The 23,431-nt window shown below is 47.1% G+C and overlaps 1 protein-coding gene across 1 annotated transcript in view; it reads right to left on the bottom strand.

Moving 5' to 3' along the window:
* The window catches only part of SRCAP (Snf2 related CREBBP activator protein), a gene marked incomplete at its 5' end in the record, with an annotated part of 948,600 nt that overhangs the window by 601,721 nt on the left and 323,448 nt on the right, over positions 1-23,431 (bottom strand). The window contains one exon of the mRNA XM_030210811.1: positions 14,004-14,173. Coding sequence (XP_030066671.1) covers positions 14,004-14,173 — 170 coding nt within the window. The remainder of the gene's footprint in view (positions 1-14,003; positions 14,174-23,431) is intronic.

Below are 23,431 nucleotides of genomic sequence, written 5' to 3'. Positions count from 1 at the left end.
AGAACCGCATATGCGCGGCCTAAGAAGGCCACAACGAAAGCGAAAGGAAGCTTGACTGACTGTACATTTGTCCATTAGATTGTAAGCTCTTTGAGCAGGGACTGTCCTTCTATGTTAAATTGTACAGCCCTGCGTAACCCTAGTAGCGCTTTAGAAATGTTAAATAGTAGTAGTAGTAGTAATATAAGGGTTTTTTGTTGTTTTTTTTTAAACTGGAAAAAGAAAGACTAAAGAAGCAAATAAAACAAAAAAGAAAGCGCGAATAAAAAGCGCTAAGACGCCAAAGTCTTTTTCTGGGTCTGAGGGAGACTGACAAGCAGCCACTCTCCTTCACAGAAAAAGAAAAACTAAGGCGTGAACGGACATGCGCAGGCGGGAAGATGGCCGCGCATGCGCGGTGCAAGTCCCTCGCGCTCCAGAAGCTGTCACAAAGCTTTATAGATTTTTGCTGGGAAAAATGCTCTGTTCCTGGGCCACCATGGACACCGACCCACATGTGAGAACAAGCAGCCTAATTGTCCTCAAAGAACTGATGTTACACAGGTAATCAGTTTATTCAGGGCTGTAGGTTAAGTCAGGTTCAATGGGAATGAGTAACTGCACATCATCCGCATAGATGTAGAACTGATTGTCCATCGACCAAATCAACTTGGCTAGTGGCTTGACGTAGATAACTGAATAGAATACGTGACAGTATCGATCCTTGTGGTATCCCTCAGGTCAGTGCCCATGGTGGTAATGAGGTGCTGCAAAACATTATGGACTGTTACCGTCTGATAGATAGGATCTGAACCAAGCAAGTACTGCTCCACTGAACCAAGCAAGTACTGTTCCACTTATACCTGTTTCTGTCAGTCATGCTAGCATGATATCATGATCCACAGTGTCCAAAACTGCTGAGAAATTGTACTACCGCCGAGGCAAATCCTGTCTTGCTTTCTGTGAAGATCATCAAGTAGGGAAAAGAGGAATATTTCTGTTCCATAATTGGGTCTGAATCCAGATTGACATGGATCTAGCCAATTTCTCTCTTCTAGCCAATCACTGAGCTGAGCACAGACTGTTTATTCTATAAGTTTTCCTAGAAATGGGATGCTGGATACTGGTCGGTAACTTTCAAGTTTGTCCTGGTTAAAGTTGCTTTTCTTTAGCAAAGGATGCACCACTACCATTTTTAATGCTGTTGGTACTTGCCCATTAGATTTTAACAGAATTTTAAGATTGAAACCTTTGACTATACACTTACCATCTGTTGAAGCTATTAAGTTCAAGAAGTTTATTCTTCATTCATTTTTTATGGGACAAAAATGAGTATCAGAAGTCTTACTAGTTATCTTTTGTTTAGGAAGGTTTTTAAAACATGGCTAAGAAATATTTGTTTTAGGATTTAAATTAGGTTGTATTATTTTGAGCTATGGAGTACCTCAGGTACACCTGACTTTTTTTTTTTTATGTAATCCGCACTGAACTTGTGAAGTAACTGTGGAATATAAGTACTGCATTAGTATTAGTATTAGAGTCAGTGTTTTGTTTAGGCCTTTGAGGGAGTTTGGCGTTCACCAATGTCAGTTTGGAGGCGGAGTGCAGACGCACAAAACTCAAAGTACTGGATTTCAGATGTACTGATTTTGATAAAATGGGGGAATACCTGAAGAAGGAGCTGTTGGTGTGGGAAGGCGTAGGACAAGATGAAAATCAATGGTCAAAGCTCAATGCTACTATAAATCAGTGTGCTGCTGCAGCTAGGAAAGCAAATAGAATGTTGGGTATTATTAGGAAAGGTATGGAAAACAGGTGTGAGAATGTTATAATGCCGTTGTATCGCTCCATGGTGCGACCGCACCTTGAGTATTGTGTTCAATTCTGGTCGCCGTATCGCAAGAAAGATATAGTAGAATTGGAAAAGGTGCAGCGAAGGGCGACTAAAATGATAGCGAGGATGGGACGACTTCCCTATGAAGAAAGACTAAGGAGGCTAGGGCTTTTCAGCTTGGAGAAGAGAGGGCTGAGGGGAGACATGATAGAGGTATATAAAATAATGAGTGAAGTGGAACAGGTGGATGTGAAGCGTCTGTTCACGCTTTCCAAAAATACTAGGACTAGGGGGCATGCAATGAAACTACAGTGTAGTAAATTTAAAACAAATCAGAGAAAGGTTTCTTCACCCAACGCATAATTAAACTCTGGAATTCATTGCCAGAGAACGTGGTGAAGGCGGTTAGCTTAGCAGAGTTTAAAAAGGGGTTAGACCGTTTCCTAAAGGACAAGTCCATAAACCGCTACTAAATGGACTTGGGAAAAATCCACAATTCCAGGAATAACATGTACAGAATGTTTGTACGTTTGGGAAGCTTGCCAGGTGCCCTTGGCCTGGATTGGCCGCTGTCGTGGACAGGATGCTGGGCTCGATGGACCTTTGGTCTTTTCCCAGTGTGGCATTACTTATGTACTTATCTTTGACTCTCTCTCCTTCTCTGTGCATATCCAGCAGATAGCCAAGACCTGTCGCTTCTTCCTCTTTAACATCAGCAAAATTCGCCCTTTCCTCTCTGAACACACCACTCGAACTCTCGTCCACGCTCTCATTACCTCTCGCCTGGACTACTGCAACTTACACCTCACCGGCCTCCCACTTTGCCATCTATCCCCCCTTCAATCTGTTCAGAACTCTGCTGCACGTCTCATATTCCGCCAGAACCGATATACTCATATCACCCCTCTCCTCAGGTCACTTCACTGGCTTCCGATCAGATACCGCATTCAATTCAAGCTTCTCCTTACCTACAAATGCACTCAGTCTGCTGCCCCTCACTATCTTTCTACCCTCATCTCCCCTTACGTTCCCGCCCGTAACCTCCGTTCACAGGATAAATCCCTCCTCTCAGTACCCTTCTCCACCACCACCAACTCCAGGCTCCGCTCATTCTGCCTCGCCTCACCCTATGCTTGGAACAACCTTCCTGACCCCTTGCCAAGCCCCCTCCCTGCCCGTCTTCAAGTCTTTGCTTAAAGCCCACCTCTTCAATGCTGCGTTCGGCACCTAACCCTTACCGTTCAGTGAATCCAGACTGCCCCAATTTGACTGCCCCTATCGGACCGACCGTTCACTTGTCTATTAGATTGTAAGCTCTTTGAGCAGGGACTGTCTCTCTTTGTTAAATTGTACAGCGCTGCGTAACCCTAGTAGCGCTCTAGAAATGTTAAGTAGTAGTAGTACTTATAAATACTGCAACTGATCTTTAAGCAAGGAAAGTAAACAAAAATAAGAGAAACAGGAAGCCTGTATGGTTCTCCAAAGAAGTAGTTGAAAAAAATAAGAGTAAAAGAGGCTTTGTTCAAGAAATACAAAAGAATGCAATGATAGGATCACGGAAAAGATTATCGGATTAAACTCAAAGAAGCGAATAGGAAAATACGGCTAGCGATAGTGCAAGCAGAAGAAAAAAATGGCTAAAGATGTAAAAAGAGGTAACAAGACTATTTTCAGATATATTGAAGAAAGGAGAAAAGATAGGAATGGAATTGCAAGACAGAAAGATAATGAGAATGGCTAGGTGGATAAAGCGAACGTGCTAAACAAGCTTATTGTCTTCCCTCCCAAACCCACTTCTCCTCTCCCTCCACTCTCTATCTCAGTTGAGAACACCCTCATCGTTCCCATCTCATCCGCCCACAACCTCGGAGTCATCTTCGACTCCTCCCTCTCCTTCTCTGCGCATATCCAGCAGATAGCCAAGACCTGTCGCTTCTTCCTCTATAACATTAGCAAAATTCGCCCTTTCCTCTCTGAGCACACCCCCCGAACTCTCATCCACTCTCTCATTACCTCTCGCCTTGACTACTGCAGCCTACTCCTCACTGGCCTCCCACTTCGCCATCTATCCCCCCTTCAATCCGTTCAGAACTCTGCTGCACGTCTTATCTTCCGCCTGGACCGATAAACTCACATCACCCCTCTCCTCAAGTCACTTCACTGGCTTCCGATCAGGTACCGCATACAGTTCAAGCTTCTCCTATTAACCTACAAATGCACTCGATCTGCAGCCCCTCCTTACCTCTCTACCCTCATCTCCCCTTACACCCCTACCCGTAACCTCCGTTCTCAAGACAAATCCCTCCTGTCAGTACCCTTCACCACCACCGCCAACTCCAGGCTCCGCCCTTTCTGCCTCGCCTCACCCCATGCCTGGAATAAACTCCCTGAGCCCATACGCCAGGCCCCCTCCCTGCACATCTTCAAAGCCTTGCTCAAAGCCCACCCTCTTCAATGTCGCCTTCGGCACCTAACACCATACCTCTATTCAGGAAATCTAGACTGCCCCACTTGACACTTCGCCCATTAGATTGTAAGCTCTTTTGAGCAGGGACTGTCCTTTTTGTTAAACTGTACAGCGCTGCGCAACCCTAGTAGCACGCTAGAAATGTTAAGTAGTAGTTACTTTTCATCAGTGTTCATGGAGAAAAATCCTGGTGAAGGACCGCGGTTGGTTGCCAAGGGAATATCTGGGAATGCAATGGATACTGCATCGCTTACAGAAGAAAATGTTTATAAACAGCTGGAGAATCTGAATGTGGACAAAGTTATGGAGCTGGATGGAATACATCCCAGGATACTGAGGGAGCTCAGAAAGGTCCTCGCTGGACTTCTTAAAGATTTATTTAACAGATCTTTAGGAGACGGGAGAGGTTGTGTTAGATTGGAGATGAGCGGATGTGATCCCTCGTCACAAAAGTGGAGACAGGGAAGAAGTGGGAAACTACTGACCGGTAAGTCTCACGTCGGTGGTAGGAAAAATAATGAGTTGCTGCTGAAAGAAAGGACAGTTAACTTTCTAGAAGACAACGAGTTACAGGACCCGAGGCAACATGGCTTTACCAAAGGAAAATCCTGCCAAACAAATCTTATTTACTTCTTTGACTGGGTGACCAAAGAACTGGATGAAGGACATGCGCTAGATGTAATCTACTTGGACTTCAGCAAAGCCTTGGAAACGGTCCCCCACAGAAGACTCGTGAAGAAGCTGAGAGGGCTGAACTTAGGACCAAAAGTGGTGAACTGGATAGGAAACTGGTTGACCGACAGGTGGCAGAGGGTGGTCCGCTCAGAGGAAAGAAAGGTGAGCAGTGGAGTTCCTCAGATGTCGGTGCTGGAGCCGATTCTGTTTAATATATTTGTGGGATATATTACTGAAGGGTTGGAAGGAAAGGTTTGCCTTTTTGCAGCGGACACGAAGACAGCCAATAGAATGGATACCCTTGAGGGAGAAGAAACAATGAGAAGTGAACTCCAAACGTTAGAAGAATGGTCGAGGGTCTGGCAGTTAAAATTTAATATGAATATACCCTTTACATACATAAGTACATAAGTAGTGCCATACTGGGAAAGACCAAAGGTCCATCTAGCCCAGCATCCTGTCACCGACAGTGGCCAATCCAGGTCAAGGGCACCTGGCACGCTCCCCAAACGTAAAAACATTCCAGACAAGTTATACCTAAAATGCGGAATTTTTCCAAGTCCATTTAATAGCGGTCTATGGACTTGTCCTTTAGGAATCTATCTAACCCCTTTTTAAACTCCGTCAAGCTAACCGCCCGTACCACGTTCTCCGGCAACGAATTCCAGAGTCTAATTACACGTTGGGTGAAGAAAAATTTTCTCCGATTCGTTTTAAATTTACCACACTGTAGCTTCAACTCATGCCCTCTAGTCCTAGTATTTTTGGATAGCGTGAACAGTCGCTTCACATCCACCCGATCCATTCCACTCATTATTTTATACACTTCTATCATATCTCCCCTCAGCCGTCTCTTCTCCAAGCTAAAAAGCCCTAGCCTTCTCAGCCTCTCTTCATAGGAAAGTCGTCCCATCCCCACTATCATTTTCGTCGCCCTTCGCTGTACCTTTTCCAATTCTACTATATCTTTTTTGAGATACGGAGACCAGTACTGAACACAATACTCCAGGTGCGGTCGCACCATGGAGCGATACAACGGCATTATAACATCCGCACATTCTCACCTCCAACAGGATGTGCTTGGGACCGTGCCTGCCGGAAGTGGTCTGCTAGGCAGGCACGCACTGACCTCAGTGACATCAGTGACAGACAATTTGGCAAAGCAAAACAATCTGAGTGCTGGCCATTAGGACACAAGGTTGATAGGAGAGTTTTAAAAGACTGAAGGAACCGAAAGTGCTAAATGGGGGGAGGGGGGAGTTGACTGAAAGACATGAACATTTGGGAAAGGAAAACAATCTGAATGCTGGCCATTAGGACACAGGGTAGACCTATATAATAATTCTCACCTCCAACAGGATGTGCTTGGGACGGTGCCTGCCGGAAGTGGTCTGCTAGGCAGGCACGCACTGACCTCAGTGACCTCAGTGACAGACAATTTGGCAAAGCAAAACAATCTGAGTGCTGGCCATTAGGACACAGGGTTGATAGGAGAGTTTTAAAAGACTGAAGGAACCGAAAGTGCTAAATGGGGGGAGGGGGGAGTTGACTGAAAGACATGAACATTTGGGAAAGGAAAACAATCTGAATGCTGGCCATTAGGACACAGGGTAGATAGGAGAGTTTTAAAAGACTGAAGGAAAGGAAAGTGTTAAACTGGAGAAGGGGGGGGGGGGGGGGAGTTGTGAATGACTGAAAGACATGCAAATTTGGGACAGGAAAACAATCTCAATGCTGGCCATTAGCACACAGGGTACATAGGACAGTTTTAAAAGACTGAAGGAACCAAAAGTGTTCGGGGGGGGGGGGGGGGCAAGTTCTGAATGAATGAAAGAAATGAAAATTTACGAGAGGAACACAATCTGAATGCCGGGCATTTGTACACAGGGTAGATAGGACACTTTTTTTAAAAAATGAAGGACGTGAAAGTCTTACATCTTGGGGGAGGGGTGAGGAGGAAAGCGGTGGGGTATCCGGATACTGGGCGTTAGGGCCACGGGGGTACATAGACTTTTGAAAGCCTTAAGGAACCCAAAGTGTGGGAAGGAGGAGGAAAAGGAGGGGAGGGAATGGGGTGAGGGGCATTAGGAACAGGGGAGGGGGCCCTGTCACACACTCTCATTCTCACACACACACTGTCACACAGACAGTCTCACTCTGTCACACACCCGCACATTCACTCTGGCTCTCTCAAACATACACACTCCCAGGAAAACCTTGCTAGCGCCCGTTTCATTCGTTCCAGAAACAGGCCTTTTTTACTAGTCAGTATATAATTCATCTACTGCTCTTCAAACATGTACTAGTGAGGAGGTAGAGGGGTTGTAGTTGGGGTGTAAGGCGGGTAACGGACTCGCCAGGTAATAAGAGTCCAGGTCTCCTGCAATTGTTTGGCTGTCCATCTAAGAAGAGAGAGGGGGTATAAAGCGAATGCTACATACCTGTAGAAGGTATTCTCCGAGGACAGCAGGCTGATTGTTCTCACTGATGGGTGACGTCCACGGCAGCCCCTCCAATCGGAAACTTCACTAGCAAAGTCCTTTGCTAGCCCTCGCGCGCCCGCGCGCACCGCGCATGCGCGGCCGTTTTCCCGCCCGAAACCGGCTCGAGCCGGCCAGTCCAGTATGTAGCAAGACAATACACTTCAAGGGAAGACACAACTCCAAAGGGGAGGCGGGCGGGTTTGTGAGAACAATCAGCCTGCTGTCCTCGGAGAATACCTTCTACAGGTATGTAGCATTCGCTTTCTCCGAGGACAAGCAGGCTGCTTGTTCTCACTGATGGGGTATCCCTAGCCCCCAGGCTCACTCAAAACAACAACATTGGTCAATTGGGCCTCGCAACGGCGAGGACATAACTGAGATTGACCTAAAAAATTTACCAACTAACTGAGAGTGTAGCCTGGAACAGAACAAACAGGGCCCTCGGGGGGTGGAGTTGGATCCTAAAGCCCAAACAGGTTCTGAAGAACTGACTGCCCGAACCGACTGTCACGTCGGGTATCCTGCTGCAGGCAGTAATGAGATGTGAATGTGTGGACAGATGACCACGTCGCAGCTTTGCAAATTTCCTCCATGGTGGCTGACTTCAAGTGGGCTACCGACGCTGCCATGGCTCTAACATTATGAGCCGTGACATGACCCTCAAGAGCCAGCCCAGCCTGGGCGTAAGTGAAGGAAATGCAATCTGCTAGCCAATTGGATATGGTGCGTTTCCCTACAGCCACTCCCCTCTTGTTGGGATCAAAAGAAACAAACAATTGGGCGGACTGTCTGTGGGGCTGTGTCCGCTCCAGATAGAAGGCCAATGCTCTCTTGCAGTCCAATGTGTGCAGCTGACGTTCAGCAGGGCAGGAATGAGGACGGGGAAAGAATGTTGGCAAGACAATTGACTGGTTCAGATGGAACTCCGACACAACCTTTGGCAGAAACTTAGGGTGAGTGCGGAGGACTACTCTGTTGTGATGAAATTTGGTGTAAGGGGCCTGGGCTACCAGGGCCTGAAGCTCACTGACTCTACGAGCCGAGGTAACTGCCACCAAGAAAATGACCTTCCAGGTCAAGTACTTCGGATGGCAGGAATTCAGTGGCTCGAAAGGAGGTTTCATCAGCTGGGTGAGAACGACATTGAGATCCCATGACACTGTAGGAGGCTTGATAGGGGGCTTTGACAAAAGCAAACCTCTCATGAAGCGAACAACTAAAGGCTGTCCTGAGATCGGCTTACCTTCCACTTGGTAATGGTATGCACTGATTGCACTAAGGTGAACCCTTACGGAGTTGGTCTTCAGACCAGACTCAGACAAGTGGAGAAGGTATTCAAGCAGGGTCTGTGTAGGACAAGAGCGAGGATCTAGGGCCTTGCTGTCACACCAGACGGCAAACCTCCTCCAATGAAAGAAGTAACTTCTCTTAGTGGAGTCTTTCCTGGAAGCAAGCAAGATGCGGGAGACACCCTCTGGCAGACCCAAAGAGGCAAAGTCTACGCCCTCAACATCCAGGCCGTGAGAGCCAGGGACTGGAGGTTGGGATGCAGAAGAGCCCCTTCGTCCTGCGTGATGAGGGTCGGAAAACACTCCAATCTCCACGGTTCTTCGGAGGATAACTCCAGAAGAAGAGGGAACCAGATCTGACGCGGCCAAAAGGGAGCAATCAGAATCATGGTGCCTCGGTCTTGCTTGAGTTTCAACAAAGTCTTCCCCACCAGAGGAATGGGAGGATAAGCATACAGCAGACCTTCCCCCCAATCCAGGAGGAAGGCATCCGACGCCAGTCTGCCGTGGGCCTGAAGCCTGGAACAGAACTGAGGGACCTTGTGGTTCACTTGAGATGCGAAGAGATCCACCAGGGGGGTGCCCCACGCCTGGAAGATCTGTCGCACCACACGGGAATTGAGCGACCACTCGTGAGGTTGCATAATCCTGCTCAACCTGTCGGCCAGACTGTTGTTTACCGCCTGCCAGATATGTGGCTTGGAGCACCATGCCTTGACGGCGAGCCCAGAGCCACATGCTGACGGCTTCCTGACACAGGGGGCGAGATCCGGTGCCCCCCTGCTTGTTGACATAGTACATGGCAACCTGATTGTCTGTCTGAATTTGGATAATTTGGTGGGACAGCCGATCTCTGAAAGCCTTCAGAGCGTTCCAGATCGCTCGCAACTCCAGAAGATTGATCTGTAGATCGCTTTCTTGGAGGGACCACCTTCCTTGGGTGTGAAGCCCATCGACATGAGCTCCCCATCCCAGGAGAGACGCATCCGTGGTCAGCACTTTTTGAGGCTGAGGAATTTGGAAGGGACGTCCCAGAGTCAAATTGGAGCAAATCGTCCACCAATACAGGGATTCGAGAAAACTCGTGGACAGGTGGATCACGTCCTCTAGACCCCCGGCGGCCTGATACCACTGGGAGGCTAGGGTCCATTGAGCAGATCTCATGTGAAGGCGGGCCATGGGAGTCACATGAACTGTGGAAGCCATGTGGCCCAGCAATCTCAACATCTGCCGAGCTGTGATCTGCTGGGACGCTCGCACCCGCGAGACGAGGGACAACAAGTTGTTGGCCCTCGCCTCTGGGAGATAGGCGCGAGCCGTCCGAGAATCCAGCAGGGCTCCGATGAATTCGAGTTTCTGCACTGGGAGAAGATGGGACTTTGGGTAATTTATCACAAACCCCAGTAGCTCCAGGAGGCGAATAGTCATCTGCATGGACTGCAGGGCTCCTGCCTCGGATGTGTTCTTCACCAGCCAATCGTCGAGATATGGGAACACGTGCACCCCCAGCCTGCGAAGCGCCGCTGCTACCACAGCTAGGCACTTTGTGAACACCCTGGGCGCAGAGGCGAGCCCAAAGGGTAGCACACAGTACTGGAAGTGGCGTGCGCCCAGCTGAAATCGCAGATACTGTCTGTGAGCTGGCAGTATCGGGATGTGTGTGTAGGCATCCTTCAAGTCCAGAGAGCATAGCCAATCGTTTTGCTGAATCATGGGGAGAAGGGTGCCCAGGGAAAGCATCCTGAACTTTTCTTTTACGAGATATTTGTTCAGGGCCCTTAGGTCTAGGATGGGACGCATCCCCCCTGTTTTCTTTTCCACAAGGAAGTACCTGGAATAGAACCCCAGCCCTTCTTGCCCGGATGGCACGGGCTCGACCGCATTGGCGCTGAGAAGGGCGGAGAGTTCCTCTGCAAGTACCTGCTTGTGCTGGAAGCTGTAGGACTGAGCTCCCGGTGGACAATTTGGAGGTTGTGAGGCCAAATTGAGGGTGTATCCTTGCCGGACTATTTGGAGAACCCACTGATCGGAGGTTATGAGAGGCCACCTTTGGTGAAAAGCTTTCAACCTCCCTCCGACAGGCAGGTCGCCCGGCACTGACACTTGGATGTCGGCTATGCTCTGCTGGAGCCAGTCAAAAGCTCGCCCCTTGCTTTTGCTGGGGAGCCGCGGGGCCTTGCTGATTCGCACGCTGCTGACGAGAGCGAGCGCGCTGGGGCTTAGCCTGGGCCGCAGGCTGTCGGGAAGGAGGATTGTACCTACGCTTCCTTCCCCCGAAAAATCGTCTACCTGTAGAGGTAGAAGCTGAAGGCTGCCGGCGGGCGAACTTGTCGAATGCGGTGTCCCGCTGGTGGAGAGACTCTACCACCTGCTCGACTTTTTCGCCAAAAATGTTATCCGCACGGCAAGGCGAGTCCGCAATCCGCTGCTGGATTCTATTCTCCAGGTCGGCGGCACGCAGCCATGAGAGCCTGCGCATCACCACACCTTGAGCAGCGGCCCTGGACGCAACATCAAAAGTGTCAAACTCCTCTGGCCAGGAATTTTCTGCACGCCTTCAGCTGCCTGACCACCTCCTGAAAAGGCTTGGCTTGCTCAGGGGGAAGAGCATCAACCAAGCCCGCCAACTGCCGCACATTATTCCGCATGTGTATGCTCGTGTAGAGCTGGTAAGACTGGATCTTGGACACGAGCATAGAGGAATGGTAGGCCTTCCTCCCAAAGGAGTCTAAGGTTCTAGCGTCCTTGCCCGGGGGCGCCGAAGCATGTTCCCTAGAACTCTTAGCCTTCTTTAGGGCCAAATCCACAACTCCAGAGTCATGAGGCAACTGAGTGCGCATCAGCTCTGGGTCCCCATGGATCCGGTACTGGGACTCGATCTTCTTGGGAATGTGGGGATTAGTTAATGGCTTGGTCCAGTTCGCAAGCAATGTCTTCTTCAGGACATGGTGCAAGGGAACAGTGGACGCTTCCTTAGGTGGAGAAGGATAGTCCAGGAGCTCAAACATTTCAGCCCTGGGCTCGTCCTCCACAACCACCGGGAAGGGGATGGCCGTAGACATCTCCCGGACAAAGGAGGCAAAAGACAGACTCTCGGGAGGAGAAAGCTGTCTCTCAGGAGAGGGAGTGGGATCAGACGGAAGACCCTCAGACTCCTCGTCAGAGAAATATCTGGGATCTTCCTCTTCCTCCCACGAGGCCTCACCCTCGGTGTCAGACACAAGTGCACGGACCTGTGTCTGCAACCTCGCCCTGCTCGACTCCGTGGAACCCCGTCCACGATGGGGGCGTCGAGAGGTAGACTCCCTCGCCCGCATCGGCGAAGCTCCCTCCGCCGACGTAGTCGGGGAGCCTTCCTGGGAGGTGGCCGCGGTCGGTACCGCACGCGGTACCGACGTCGGGGACCTCAACCTGGGCGATGGGCCAGCCGGCGCCACGCTCGACGGTACCGGTGGCGCAAGCACCGCCGGTACCGGAGGGGTAGGGCGCAACAGCTCTCCCAGAATCTCTGGGAGAACGGCCCGGAGGCTCTCGTTTAGAGCGGCTGCAGAGAAAGGCTGAGAGGTCGATGCAGGCGTCGACGTCAGTACCTGTTCCGGGCGTGGAGGCTGTTCCGGGCTGTCCAGAGCGGAGCGCATCGACACCTCCTGAACAGAGGGTGAGCGGTCCTCTCGGTGCCGATGCCTGCTGGGTGCCGAATCCCTCGGCGACCCAGAGCTCTCGGTGCCGACACGGGGAGGAGACCGGTGTCGATGCTTCTTCGATTTCTTCCGAAGCATGTCACCGGAGCTCCCCGGCACCGACGAGGAGGACGTCGAATCCATCCGTCGCTTCCTCGGGGCCGAGACTGAAGAAGGTCGATCTCGGGGGGGCTGTACCGCAGGAGCCCTCAGGGTAGGCGGAGACCCACCCGAGGGCTCACCGCCACCAGCAGGGGAATGGACAGCCCTCACCTGCACTCCACCCGATGCACCACCGTCCGACGACATCAGCAGACGAGGTCCTGGTACCACCGACGTCGATGCAGCTATCCGATGTCTCGGCGCCGATGCAGAGGCCCGATGCCTCGATGCACTCGATGCAGGGGCGGCCGAGGAAGGAGGTCTGGACGCTGACGACGTCGATGCACTCGAAGATCCCGGTGCCGATGCCGACGAAGAGCCCGAGAACAACACGTTCCACTGGGCTAGTCTCGCTACCTGAGTCCGCCTTTGAAGCAGGGAACACAGACTGCAGTTCTGAGGGCGGTGCTCGGCCCCCAGACACTGAAGACACGACGAGTGTCGATCAGTGAGCGAGATAACCCGGGCGCACTGGGTGCACTTCTTGAAGCCGCTGGAAGGCTTCGATGTCATGGGCGGAAAAATCACGCCGGCGAAATCAAAAGCCGAAATGGCGAAATTTGAAGCACCAAATTTAGAGGGAGAAAAAATCTCGACCGAGGCCGAAAAGAGGCCTACCCCGACGACGAAAGAAAACTTACCGGGGCAAAAAAGCTGGAAGTACGGGGAGGATTTACACGAAACCCGGCGGGGGGTTTCCGGAGCACTTCCCGACTAGGACAAGCTTTCCCGAAGGAAAAAAACACGTACAAAACAAATTGGACGCGCGAGGTCGACTTTCCGGGGCTCGACACGGCGAAAACACGACCGTACCGAGTGCGGACAAAAGAAGACTGGCCGGCTCGAGCCGGTTTCGGGCGGGAAGACGGCCGCGCATGCGCGGTGCGCGCGGGCGCGCGAGGGCTAGCAAAGGACTTTGCTAGTGAAGTTTCCGATTGGAGGGGCTGCCGTGGACGTCACCCATCAGTGAGAACAAGCAGCCTGCTTGTCCTCGGAGAATACATAAAAACATTACTTTGTCTGATTCTGGAATACATTTCATTTTGGGATCCTTATTTGCCAGCTTTCTGTTTACATGTGATATATCCTTGTTTTAATAAAGAGATTTAAAAATGGGTATACTTTATTGAAGAATCAAGAGACTCCTGCTGCTAGATCCAAGCTGCCATAATCCTTTCATGCCCGAGACCAGCAGAAGGCAGAGGAAGAACCACGTGTGGAATAAGATGAACCCAAAAACTGAATGCTTTACTATTATTAAGTATTCCTGAACTAATACAATCTCTGAGACACAACATCCATTAGTACTGACTGTTTGGGAAAGAAACAGAAATATGTCTCAACACAAGAGTACAATTATTTACTAACCTGTCAACACACACAATGAGCAACTTTTTTCTAATGTTGTTCAATGAAATAAAGCAGCACCCTCACCTGTTGAAGTTCAGTAGAGACTGCCAGCGCTGGGACTTGAAGTTCTTTATGTTCTGGGCTTCGTCCAGGATAAGATACTTCCAATTCTTACGCCGGAAGGCCTGGTGGTCCTGCAGTACCAGCTTGTACGAGGTTATGCAGACGTGGAAGGCATTTGGTTTGGTCCAGCCCTGGAGGATAGAATGAGGCAAATCACCACCTATATTAGAGACAAGAGAGCACAGAGACTGCCCACACCCCACACAAAGTACAATAGTTTAACAGGCAGTCAGGAGGATATCTCAGATACATAAGTGGGTAATGTCAACAGAAATTGCTGACACAGACCATGCTCTCTGAAACCAGAAAGTCTTTCTGAGCATGTGTGGAGTTCCCACACAACTTTCACTTTAGCTACTCAGTCTACAACAAAGTTTACAAGGCAGCTCCCTCAGACAGCGGGAGGATGTGTGCCCCCAATTTATCCTATCATCTATGGAAAAACCACTACAAGGGTGCAGTTTTGTTTTCTCCATCAACAAGCAGCACAAAATCACTACTATTGTGGGATTCCAAGCTAAATAAGGATCCCACAGTAGCAGTGCAACCTGGAGAAGACAAGGTAACAATTGACAATTAACCAAAAACTCCCTGTGACAAAGGCTAACCAATGCCACTGTGTCCTCAAGAAATATTGTCCAGATAGAACTGAAAGGTCAAGGTATGAATATTAGATGATCCAACGATCCTAACAGATGCTGTAATTACCACTTGTTATACTTTCACTGCATTCTTGAGTTGAAGACTTCATTAGTGAATTATACAGTCCTTTAGTCAACTGAACAGAGTCGGCTTGTACACTGCTGATCCTACTCTTTTCAAGTGTTATTACGTACTTTCAGCAACCCAGAACTTGCTTGTAATCAAATGTGTGCAGGGTTTGATCCCCCTTATAAGGCCATGGAAAGCAAGTAGAAGAATACACTAAGGTGGAATACAGAAACTATTTTTGGCAGGAACCTCCAGCATGATCAAAGGACTACTATGTTTTGGACGAACTGAAGATATGGTAAGTAGAAAGTCAGTACTTGAAACTTACATATTCTGCATGCTTACATGATAGCCACTAAAAATATATTTATTTATTGCATTTGTATCCCACATTATCCCACCTATTTGCAGGCTCAATGTGGCTTACATAGTTTTGTTAACATTGTTAACCTTTCACAACAGAAAATTCAGTTCCTCTAAAAATTTAAGGCTCTCAGTTTTCAGAGATTTGTCCAGTACATGATTTCTCTCCTCAACCTTCTGCCCTGCATGAGGAAGGAAAAGGCATGCACTCCTCATCCTTTCTTCAAGCCATTCATAGAACCAACTGCATGAGAAAACAAGTGCCCACCTCATACATAAGTACAGTGGAGTTTCTCCACCACCACCAAACTCTTATCCAACTCATATTGAAAATAAAGCTTTATAGAACTAAGCTAACTAAAATTGGAACTTCAGTGCCCCTGATTTCGCAAATGTGAAGGGGGGAACAGTCTCGCTGCAATGGGACCAAACACAACCAAGATTGAATGTACTTAGGGGCTCTTACTATCTGGCATACTCCCAGGTACCAATTAACCAGCACTCACAGCTGGGGAGAAAAGTCCTAAGTATCTAACTGGGATCTTACAAAACAAGATAGTCTGAGATGGAACGAAGTAAGAATTCTCAAAACTGGCAATGAACTAACTCTGGAATTGCAGATGTTTTACCTTCATAATTTAATAAATTCACTAGCCAATTGTTCATGTAAGAAAATATTTATAAATGATTTATAGATGGGAGCAACTAGTAAGGTTATTAAATTTGATGACACAAAGTTATTCAAAGTTGTTAAATCGCAAAAGGATTGTGAAAAATTACAAGAGGACATTACGAGACTGGGAGCCTGGCGTCTAAATGGCAGATGACATTTACTGTAACACTCAATAAAATCAAAGTCCAAAATGGGTAACCTTCCAAACCTGTATCAAATTGCCACTCCTTGAATATTTTCACAGATTTTGTCTCTCCCTATGTCCCCCCTCGGGCATTCCACTCTGTAGATAAATCTCTCGTCTGTCCCCTTCTCCTCTACTGCTAATTCCAGACTTCGTTCCTTTTATCTCGCTGCACCTCACGCCTGGAATAGACTTCCCGAGCCTGTACGTCTAGCCCCGTCTTTGGCCGTTTTCAAGTCCAGGCTAAAAGCCCACCTCTTTGACACTACTTTTGACTCCTAACCACTACTCTCTTGCCCTGTACCTCACCTCTTAGTTGTTCTGTCTGTTTACCTGTCTTGTCTTATTTAGATTGTGAGCTCTTTGAGCAGGGACTGTCTTTTCGTGTATGGTGTACAGCGCTGCGTATGCCTTTTAGCGCTATAGAAGTGATAAGTAGTAGTAGTAGTACTGTGAGCAAGTGCAAAATGATGCATGTGGGAAAGAGGAACCCGAACTATAGCTACGTAATGCAAGGTTCCACGTTAGGAGTCACTGACCAAGAAAGGGATCTCGGCGTCGTTGATGACGATACGTTCAATTGCTCTGCTCAGTGTGCTGCGGTGGCTAAGAAAGCAAACAGAATGTTAGGTATTATTGGGAAAGGAATGGAAAACAAAAGTGAGGACGTTATAATGCCTTTGTATCGGTCCATGGTGCGACCACACCTTGAATATTGTGTTTGATTCTGGACACCACACCTCTAAAAAGATACAGTGGAATTAGAAAAGGTACAGAGAAGTGCAACGAAATGATAAAGGGGATGGGACGACTTCCCTATGAGGAAAGGCTGAAGCATCTAGGGCTCTTCAGCTTGGAGAAGAGACGGCTGAGGGGAAATATAATAAAGATCTATAAAATAATGAGTGGAGTGGAATGGGTAGACGTGAATAGTTTGTTTAATCTTTCCAAAAATACTAGGACTAGGGGGCATGCAATGAAGCTACAAAGTAGTAAATTTAATACGAATCGGAGAAAATGTTTCTTTATTCAACGTGCAATTAAACTCTGCAATTCATTGCCAAAGAATGTGGTAAAGGCAGTTAGCTTAGCGGGGTTTTAAAAGGGTCTGGACGGCTTCCTAAAGGAAAAATCCATAGACCATTATTAAATTGACTTGGGAAAACCCACTGCTTATTTCTGGGATAAGAATCATAAAATGTATTGAGCTTTTCTGGGATTTTGCCAGGTACTTGTGACCTAGATTGGCCACTGTTGTTAACAGGATACTCGGATTGATGATCCTTTGGTCTGTCCCAGTGTGAAAATACCCTACTTGTCCCTCTAATTACCGACCCATCTCCCTCCTCCCTTTTCTCTCCAAATTACTTGAGCATGCTGTTCACCACCGCTGCCATGATTTTCTCTCCTCACATGCTATTCTTGACCCACTACAATCTGGTTTTCGCCCTCTCCACTCAACTGAAACTGCGCTTACTAAAATCTCCAATGACCTATTACTGGCTAAATCCAGAGGCCAATATTCAACCCTCATTCTTCTTGATCTTTCCGCTGCTTTTGACACTGTCAATCACAGCATACTTCTCGATACCCTGTCCTCACTTGGATTCCAGGGCTCTGTCCTTTCCTGGTTCTCTTCCTACCTCTCCCTCCGCACCTTTAGTGTTCACTCTGGTGGATCCCCTTCTACTTCTATCCCTCTGCCTGTCGGCGTACCTCAGGGTTCTGTTCTTGGTCCCCTCCTCTTTTCTATCTACACTTCTTCCCTTGGTTCATTAATCTCATCCCATGGCTTTGCCTACCATCTCTATGCTGATGACTCCCAAATCTACCTTTCTACCCCTGATATCTCACCTTGCATCCAAACCAAAGTTTCAGTGTGCTTGTCTGACATTGCTGTCTGGATGTCTCAACGCCACCTGAAATTAAACATGACCAAAACCGAGCTTCTCATTTTTCCCCCCAAACCCACCTCCCCACTCCCCCCGTTTTCTATTTCTGTTGATGGCTCTCTCATTCTCCCTGTCTCCTCAGCTCGAAACCTTGGGGTCATCTTTGACTCTTCTCTGCTCATATCCAGCAGATCGCCAAGACCTGTCGTTTCTTTCTTTACAACATCCGTAAAATCCGCCCCTTTCTTTCCGAGCACTCTACCAAAACCCTCATCCACACCCTTGTCACCTCTCGTTTAGACTACTGCAATCTGCTTCTTGCTGGCCTCCCACTTAGTCACCTCTCCCCTCTCCAATCGGTTCAAAACTCTGCTGCCCGTCTCATCTTCCGCCAGGGTCGCTTTACTCATACTACCCCTTCTCCTCAAGTCGCTTCACTGGCTCCCTATCCGTTTTCGCATCCTGTTCAAACTTCTTCTACTAACCTATAAATGTACTCACTCTGCTGCTCCCCAGTATCTCTCCACACTCGTCCTTCCCTACACCCCTTCCCGTGCACTCCGCTCCATGGATAAATCCTTCTTATCTGTTCCCTTCTCCACTACTGCCAACTCCAGACTTCGCGCCTTCTGTCTCACTGCACCCTACGCCTGGAATAAACTTCCTGAGCCCCTACGTTTTGCCCCATCCTTGGCCATCTTTAAATCTAGACTGAAAGCCCACCTCTTTAACATTGCTTTTGACTCGTAACCACTTGTAACCACTCACCTCCACCTACCCTCCTCCTTCCTGTACACATTACTTGATTTGATTATTTTATTTTTTTGTCTATTAGATTGTAAGCTCTTTGAGCAGGGACTGTCTTTCTTCTATGTGTGTGCAGCGCTGCGTATGCCTTGTAGCGCTATAGAAATGCTAAATAGTAGTAGTAGTATTATCCCTTGCTTCCCTACTAAAGATTTTGTGAACACTCTTGAGGATCACTACCAGGTTGAACAGAAACACTGTACACTCACAGTGAATATCATTCATTATTCTAAGAAATCTCCCATATAAAGGATGGACAGAATACATTCTTCATGTCCTAATAGCATAGCCATTTCTTGTCATGTGTTAATGGGAGGATAATTTGAAGTGAATTCATTGAAAACTTTTCTCAACAGAAACCTATTCAAATCTTTGAGTTAAAAGACAGGTCTTGCCATGCCCAATTTTCTTCAGGATCAAGAATTATCTGGAATAGGAGCTTATTTGGGTTTCTCTCAAATACATCAGCTGTATCACCTTGTCCCAAAGCAGGAACTCCACTATATCCTAGAGTTGGGCACTACTGGCAGCCCTGTAGCACCTAGCTAGTAAGAAGCTTCAAAGAATTATTGAACTCTGACCTCAAAGCTAACTGCTCCAAGTCAGAATGGGTGGTTATATTCCATGCCTTCAAAACATGATCCAGGCTTAAATTGGCCCATAAGCTGTGGATTCTGCTGGTACTTTCATTGTTTAGGGCTTTGTGACTACTGAAGTTGGAGGTGTTAGAATCTATTGTTGGAAGGACTGCAATGTATGATGGCATGCAATGTATGATAGGTTGCTGATCCCTGGTCCAGTCGGATGTGGATATGCTAATGTGCCAAATACTTGCCCTGCTGAATAGCCATCCCCAATCTCAGAATCAACATTCTGAAAGCTCAGCGCTAACACAGCTTTGTGCTCCTTCAAATCAGAAACACAGAAAATGACAGCAGATAACAGTCAAATGTCCTATCCAGGTTGCCCATCCATATCCAGATCCCACGTGCCTTTCCCCTTGTTTTCTTGAATTTAGATATAGTACTTGTCTCCACCACCTCCATGAGAAGTCGCTCCATGCATCTATCACTCCTCCCGAGAAGAAGTATTTCCTCATGTTACTTCTGAGTCTATCCATTTTTAACGCCATGTCATGCCCTCTAATTCCAGAATTTCCTTTCAGTTGAATAAGAAACACCTCCTGTGCATTTATGCCATAAAGATATTTAAATATCTCAATCATATCTTTCTCATCTTTCTTCCAAAGTATATATATTGAGGTTCATGAGTCTGTCCCTATCTGCTTTATGACAGAGACTACATACCATTTTAATAGCCGCTCTCTGGACTGACTCCATCCTGTTTATGTCTTTTCAAGGTGCAGTCTCTAGAACTGTACACAGTACTCTAAATGGGGTCTAACCAGAGACTTATAAAAAGGCATTATCCTCTCCTTTCCCCTGCTGGCCATTTCTTTCCCTACACACCAAAGGATCCTTCTGGCTTTGGTCAGGGACTTTCTACCTGTTTTACCATCAGTAATGAACATTACAAGTGGTGTGTTGCAAGGATCAGTTGGCCTGGTTCTTTTTAACTTTTTTGTAAGTAATATTGATGAAGGGCTGTCCTAGATTTACCTCTTTGCAGATGATTGCAAAATCTCTACTGGGGTAGACATCCATGAGGGTGGGGTAGACACACCTAATGGTGTGGATAATACAAGGATGGATCTAGAAAAATTTGAAAAATGAAATATAATTTGGCAGCTAAGGTTTAATGCTATAAAATGAAGAGTTATGCACCCAGGCTGCAAAAACCCAAAAGAGTGGTACAGTATAGGGGTGAAGTACTTCTGTGAACGAAAGAACAGGAATTGAAGGTGATCTAACTGATGATTTAAACGTAGTCATAACAGGTAGAAAAGGCAACAGCAAAAAGCCAGAAAGATGCTTGGGTGTAAAATGAGAGGAAAAATAAGCAGGAAAAAAAAAAAAGAGGCAATGGTGCCTCTTCATAAATCTCTGGTGAAATCCCTTTTAAAGTACAATATACAATTCTGCAGCCTGCACTTTCAAAATGTACTAATAAGATTGGAATCGTCCAGAGTAACTACTAAAGAGTCAGGAGTTATCATCAAAGTGTATGGGGACAGACTTAGATCTCAATATGTATACTTTGGAGGAAAGGTGGCAGAGGGGAGATATGATAGAAATATTTAAATATCTCTGTGCATAAATGCACATGAAGCAAATCTCTTTCAACTAAAAGAAAGCTCCAGAATGAGGAGGCATAGAATGAAGGTGAAATGGGATAAAATCAGGAGTAACCTAAGGAAATACTTCTTTACAGAAAGGGTGGAGAAGCCTCCCAGTGGAGATGATTGAGATGAAGACTATCAGAATTCAAGAAAGCATGGGACAAGCACATAGGATCCCTAAGGGAGAGAAAGGAATGGTAGATGGCAAAGATGGGCAGACTGGATATGCTATGTGGTCTTTATCTTCTGGCACTTTCTATGTAGGAATCCATAAAAGCACTGGAAAGGGGCCCAGCAAACTGAAAGGCATAGCCCTCACACACAATCTCTAGAACTAGAACTCATGAGGTACATAAGTACTGCCATACTGGGACAGACCAAAGGTCCATCAAGCCCAGCATCCTGTTTCCAACAGTGGCCAATCCAGGTCACAAGTACATGCAAGATCCCAAAAAAGCTCAATACATTTTATGCTGCATATTCTAGAAATAAACAGTGGATTTTCCCCAAATTACAAACATTAAGGTTTGCATATAATTCAATACATTCAGAATGTACAACAAGTGAACTTCCATAACCAGTTTCATATTTTAACCTCCTAACCCCCCCCCCCCCCCCAATAGTAATGGCATACGAATTTTTGCCTTCTTGTATGCCCAACAAAACATCATAGCATTCTTATATCTTTCTTTAATAACCGCAAAGGCAAAGTTTGATTTACATATAACCATCTGGGGAGAATTACCATGCGAATTAAACACAATCGACCTGACATTGACAATGTCAAAGCTCTCCAAGCATCCAATTGCTGTTTTGTTTTATCTAACAACCATTGGACATTTGTTCTATATAGCGCCTCTGTCTTTGCTGCTAAAAAAATGCCCAAATAACGAAATGATTCCTCCACCCACCTCAATGGGAACTGTCCCCCTCATGTTCTTCTGGTTTCTGCTGTAATAGCCAATGCTTCCGACTTGTCATAGTTTAGTTTAAACCCAGAGTATGCCCCAAACTCTGAGAATACTTCCAAAAGATCACCTAGTGGCTCCCGGGGCTTCGTAAGCACTACCAGCAAGTCATCGGCAAAGGCCGCCACCTTAAATTCCTGTTCTCCAAACCGCACCCCCCTAATTGTCAAACATGAGCTGATGTCTCGGATCAACGGGTCCATATATAATGCAAAAAGTAGAGGTGACAGCGGGCAACCCTGCCGAGTCCCCCGCCTAATGTCAAATTCTGCTGAATACAGCTCATTCACCCACAACCTAGCTCGACGTGATTCATACAGGGCAGCGACCCCCTTCATAAACCACCCCTGGAACCCATATTTGTCTAAAGTAGCGAACGAAAAAGGCCACTCCACCCGATCAAACGCCTTTTCGGCGTCGAAGCTAATCATAATGGACGGTTCACCGTTAGCCTCTAGGCGTTCCAGGGAAGCTAAGATACATCTGAGGTTCCGTGCCACCGACCTCCCCTGAACGAACCCCACTTGTGCTTCATGGATAATACCTGGGAGTACACGTCTCAACCTATTTGCAAGTATTTTTGCGAAAAGCTTTACTTCCATATTGATAAGCGAAATGGGCCTATAAGAGGTTACTAAAGTATGATCCCTTTTAGATTTAGGCAATACTATTATCTGGGCCAAATTAAGATGTTCCGGTAATCGTTCGTGTTCCACCCAGGCATTAAATGCATTAGTTAGAGACGGTACTATAGAATCTCCTAACAATTTATAGAACTCTGCTTTAAGGCCGCCTGGGCCCGGGGCTTTCCCAACTTACTACTTCCAATTGCCTAGCTAACCTCATCGCTACTTACGGGAGCATTCAAAAACTTGCGTTCTTTCTGTTTGATGCAAGGGATTGAAACATTTTCCAAATAAAGTTCTCCACTGAGGCCTCTCTCCTCTCCCGAGCCATACAATTGCTGAAAAAATCTTTGGAAAACGTCTCATCTCTTTATCTGTGTGGAGTGATTTCCCCCCTTCATCCCTTATAGTTAAAATATGTCTGGGAATAAATTTGGATGCTATTAACCTTGCCAACATCTTGCCTCCTTTGTTTCCATGTTTATACAGATGAAATTTATAGTACGCTTGCGATTTAACTGCCCTGTCGTGTAGTAAGGAATTCAAAGTTGTCTGAACAGCTATAATTTCTTGTCTAACCCTGGGGGTTGGCTTTTTCCCAAATTGTTTTCTTAAGCCCAACAATTGTTTCTCTAAGCGTAAAATTTCTCTGTCCTGGGCTTTCTTATGGTGACTAACATAGCTTATAATGTCCCCCCGCAATACTGCCTTTGCAGCTTCCCAAAATAATGTTGCATTATCGATAATCCCTTCATTATAGTGTGAGTATTCCCCCCATTTGTTTACTAGAAACTACTTAAATTTCCCGTCTTTATAAAGGTAGCTAGGGAAAGACCAGCCTTTCTTCGCCCCCTCCTGGCTCCCCAGGTTCCAAGTCATCCAGACCGCCACGTGGTCTGAGATTATACTGGGCCAATTTCGGCTCC

Source organism: Microcaecilia unicolor, chromosome 7 (assembly GCF_901765095.1).
Source record: "Microcaecilia unicolor chromosome 7, aMicUni1.1, whole genome shotgun sequence".
Lineage (NCBI taxonomy): Eukaryota > Metazoa > Chordata > Amphibia > Gymnophiona > Siphonopidae > Microcaecilia > Microcaecilia unicolor.
This window is presented reverse-complemented; position numbering and strand designations above follow the sequence as displayed.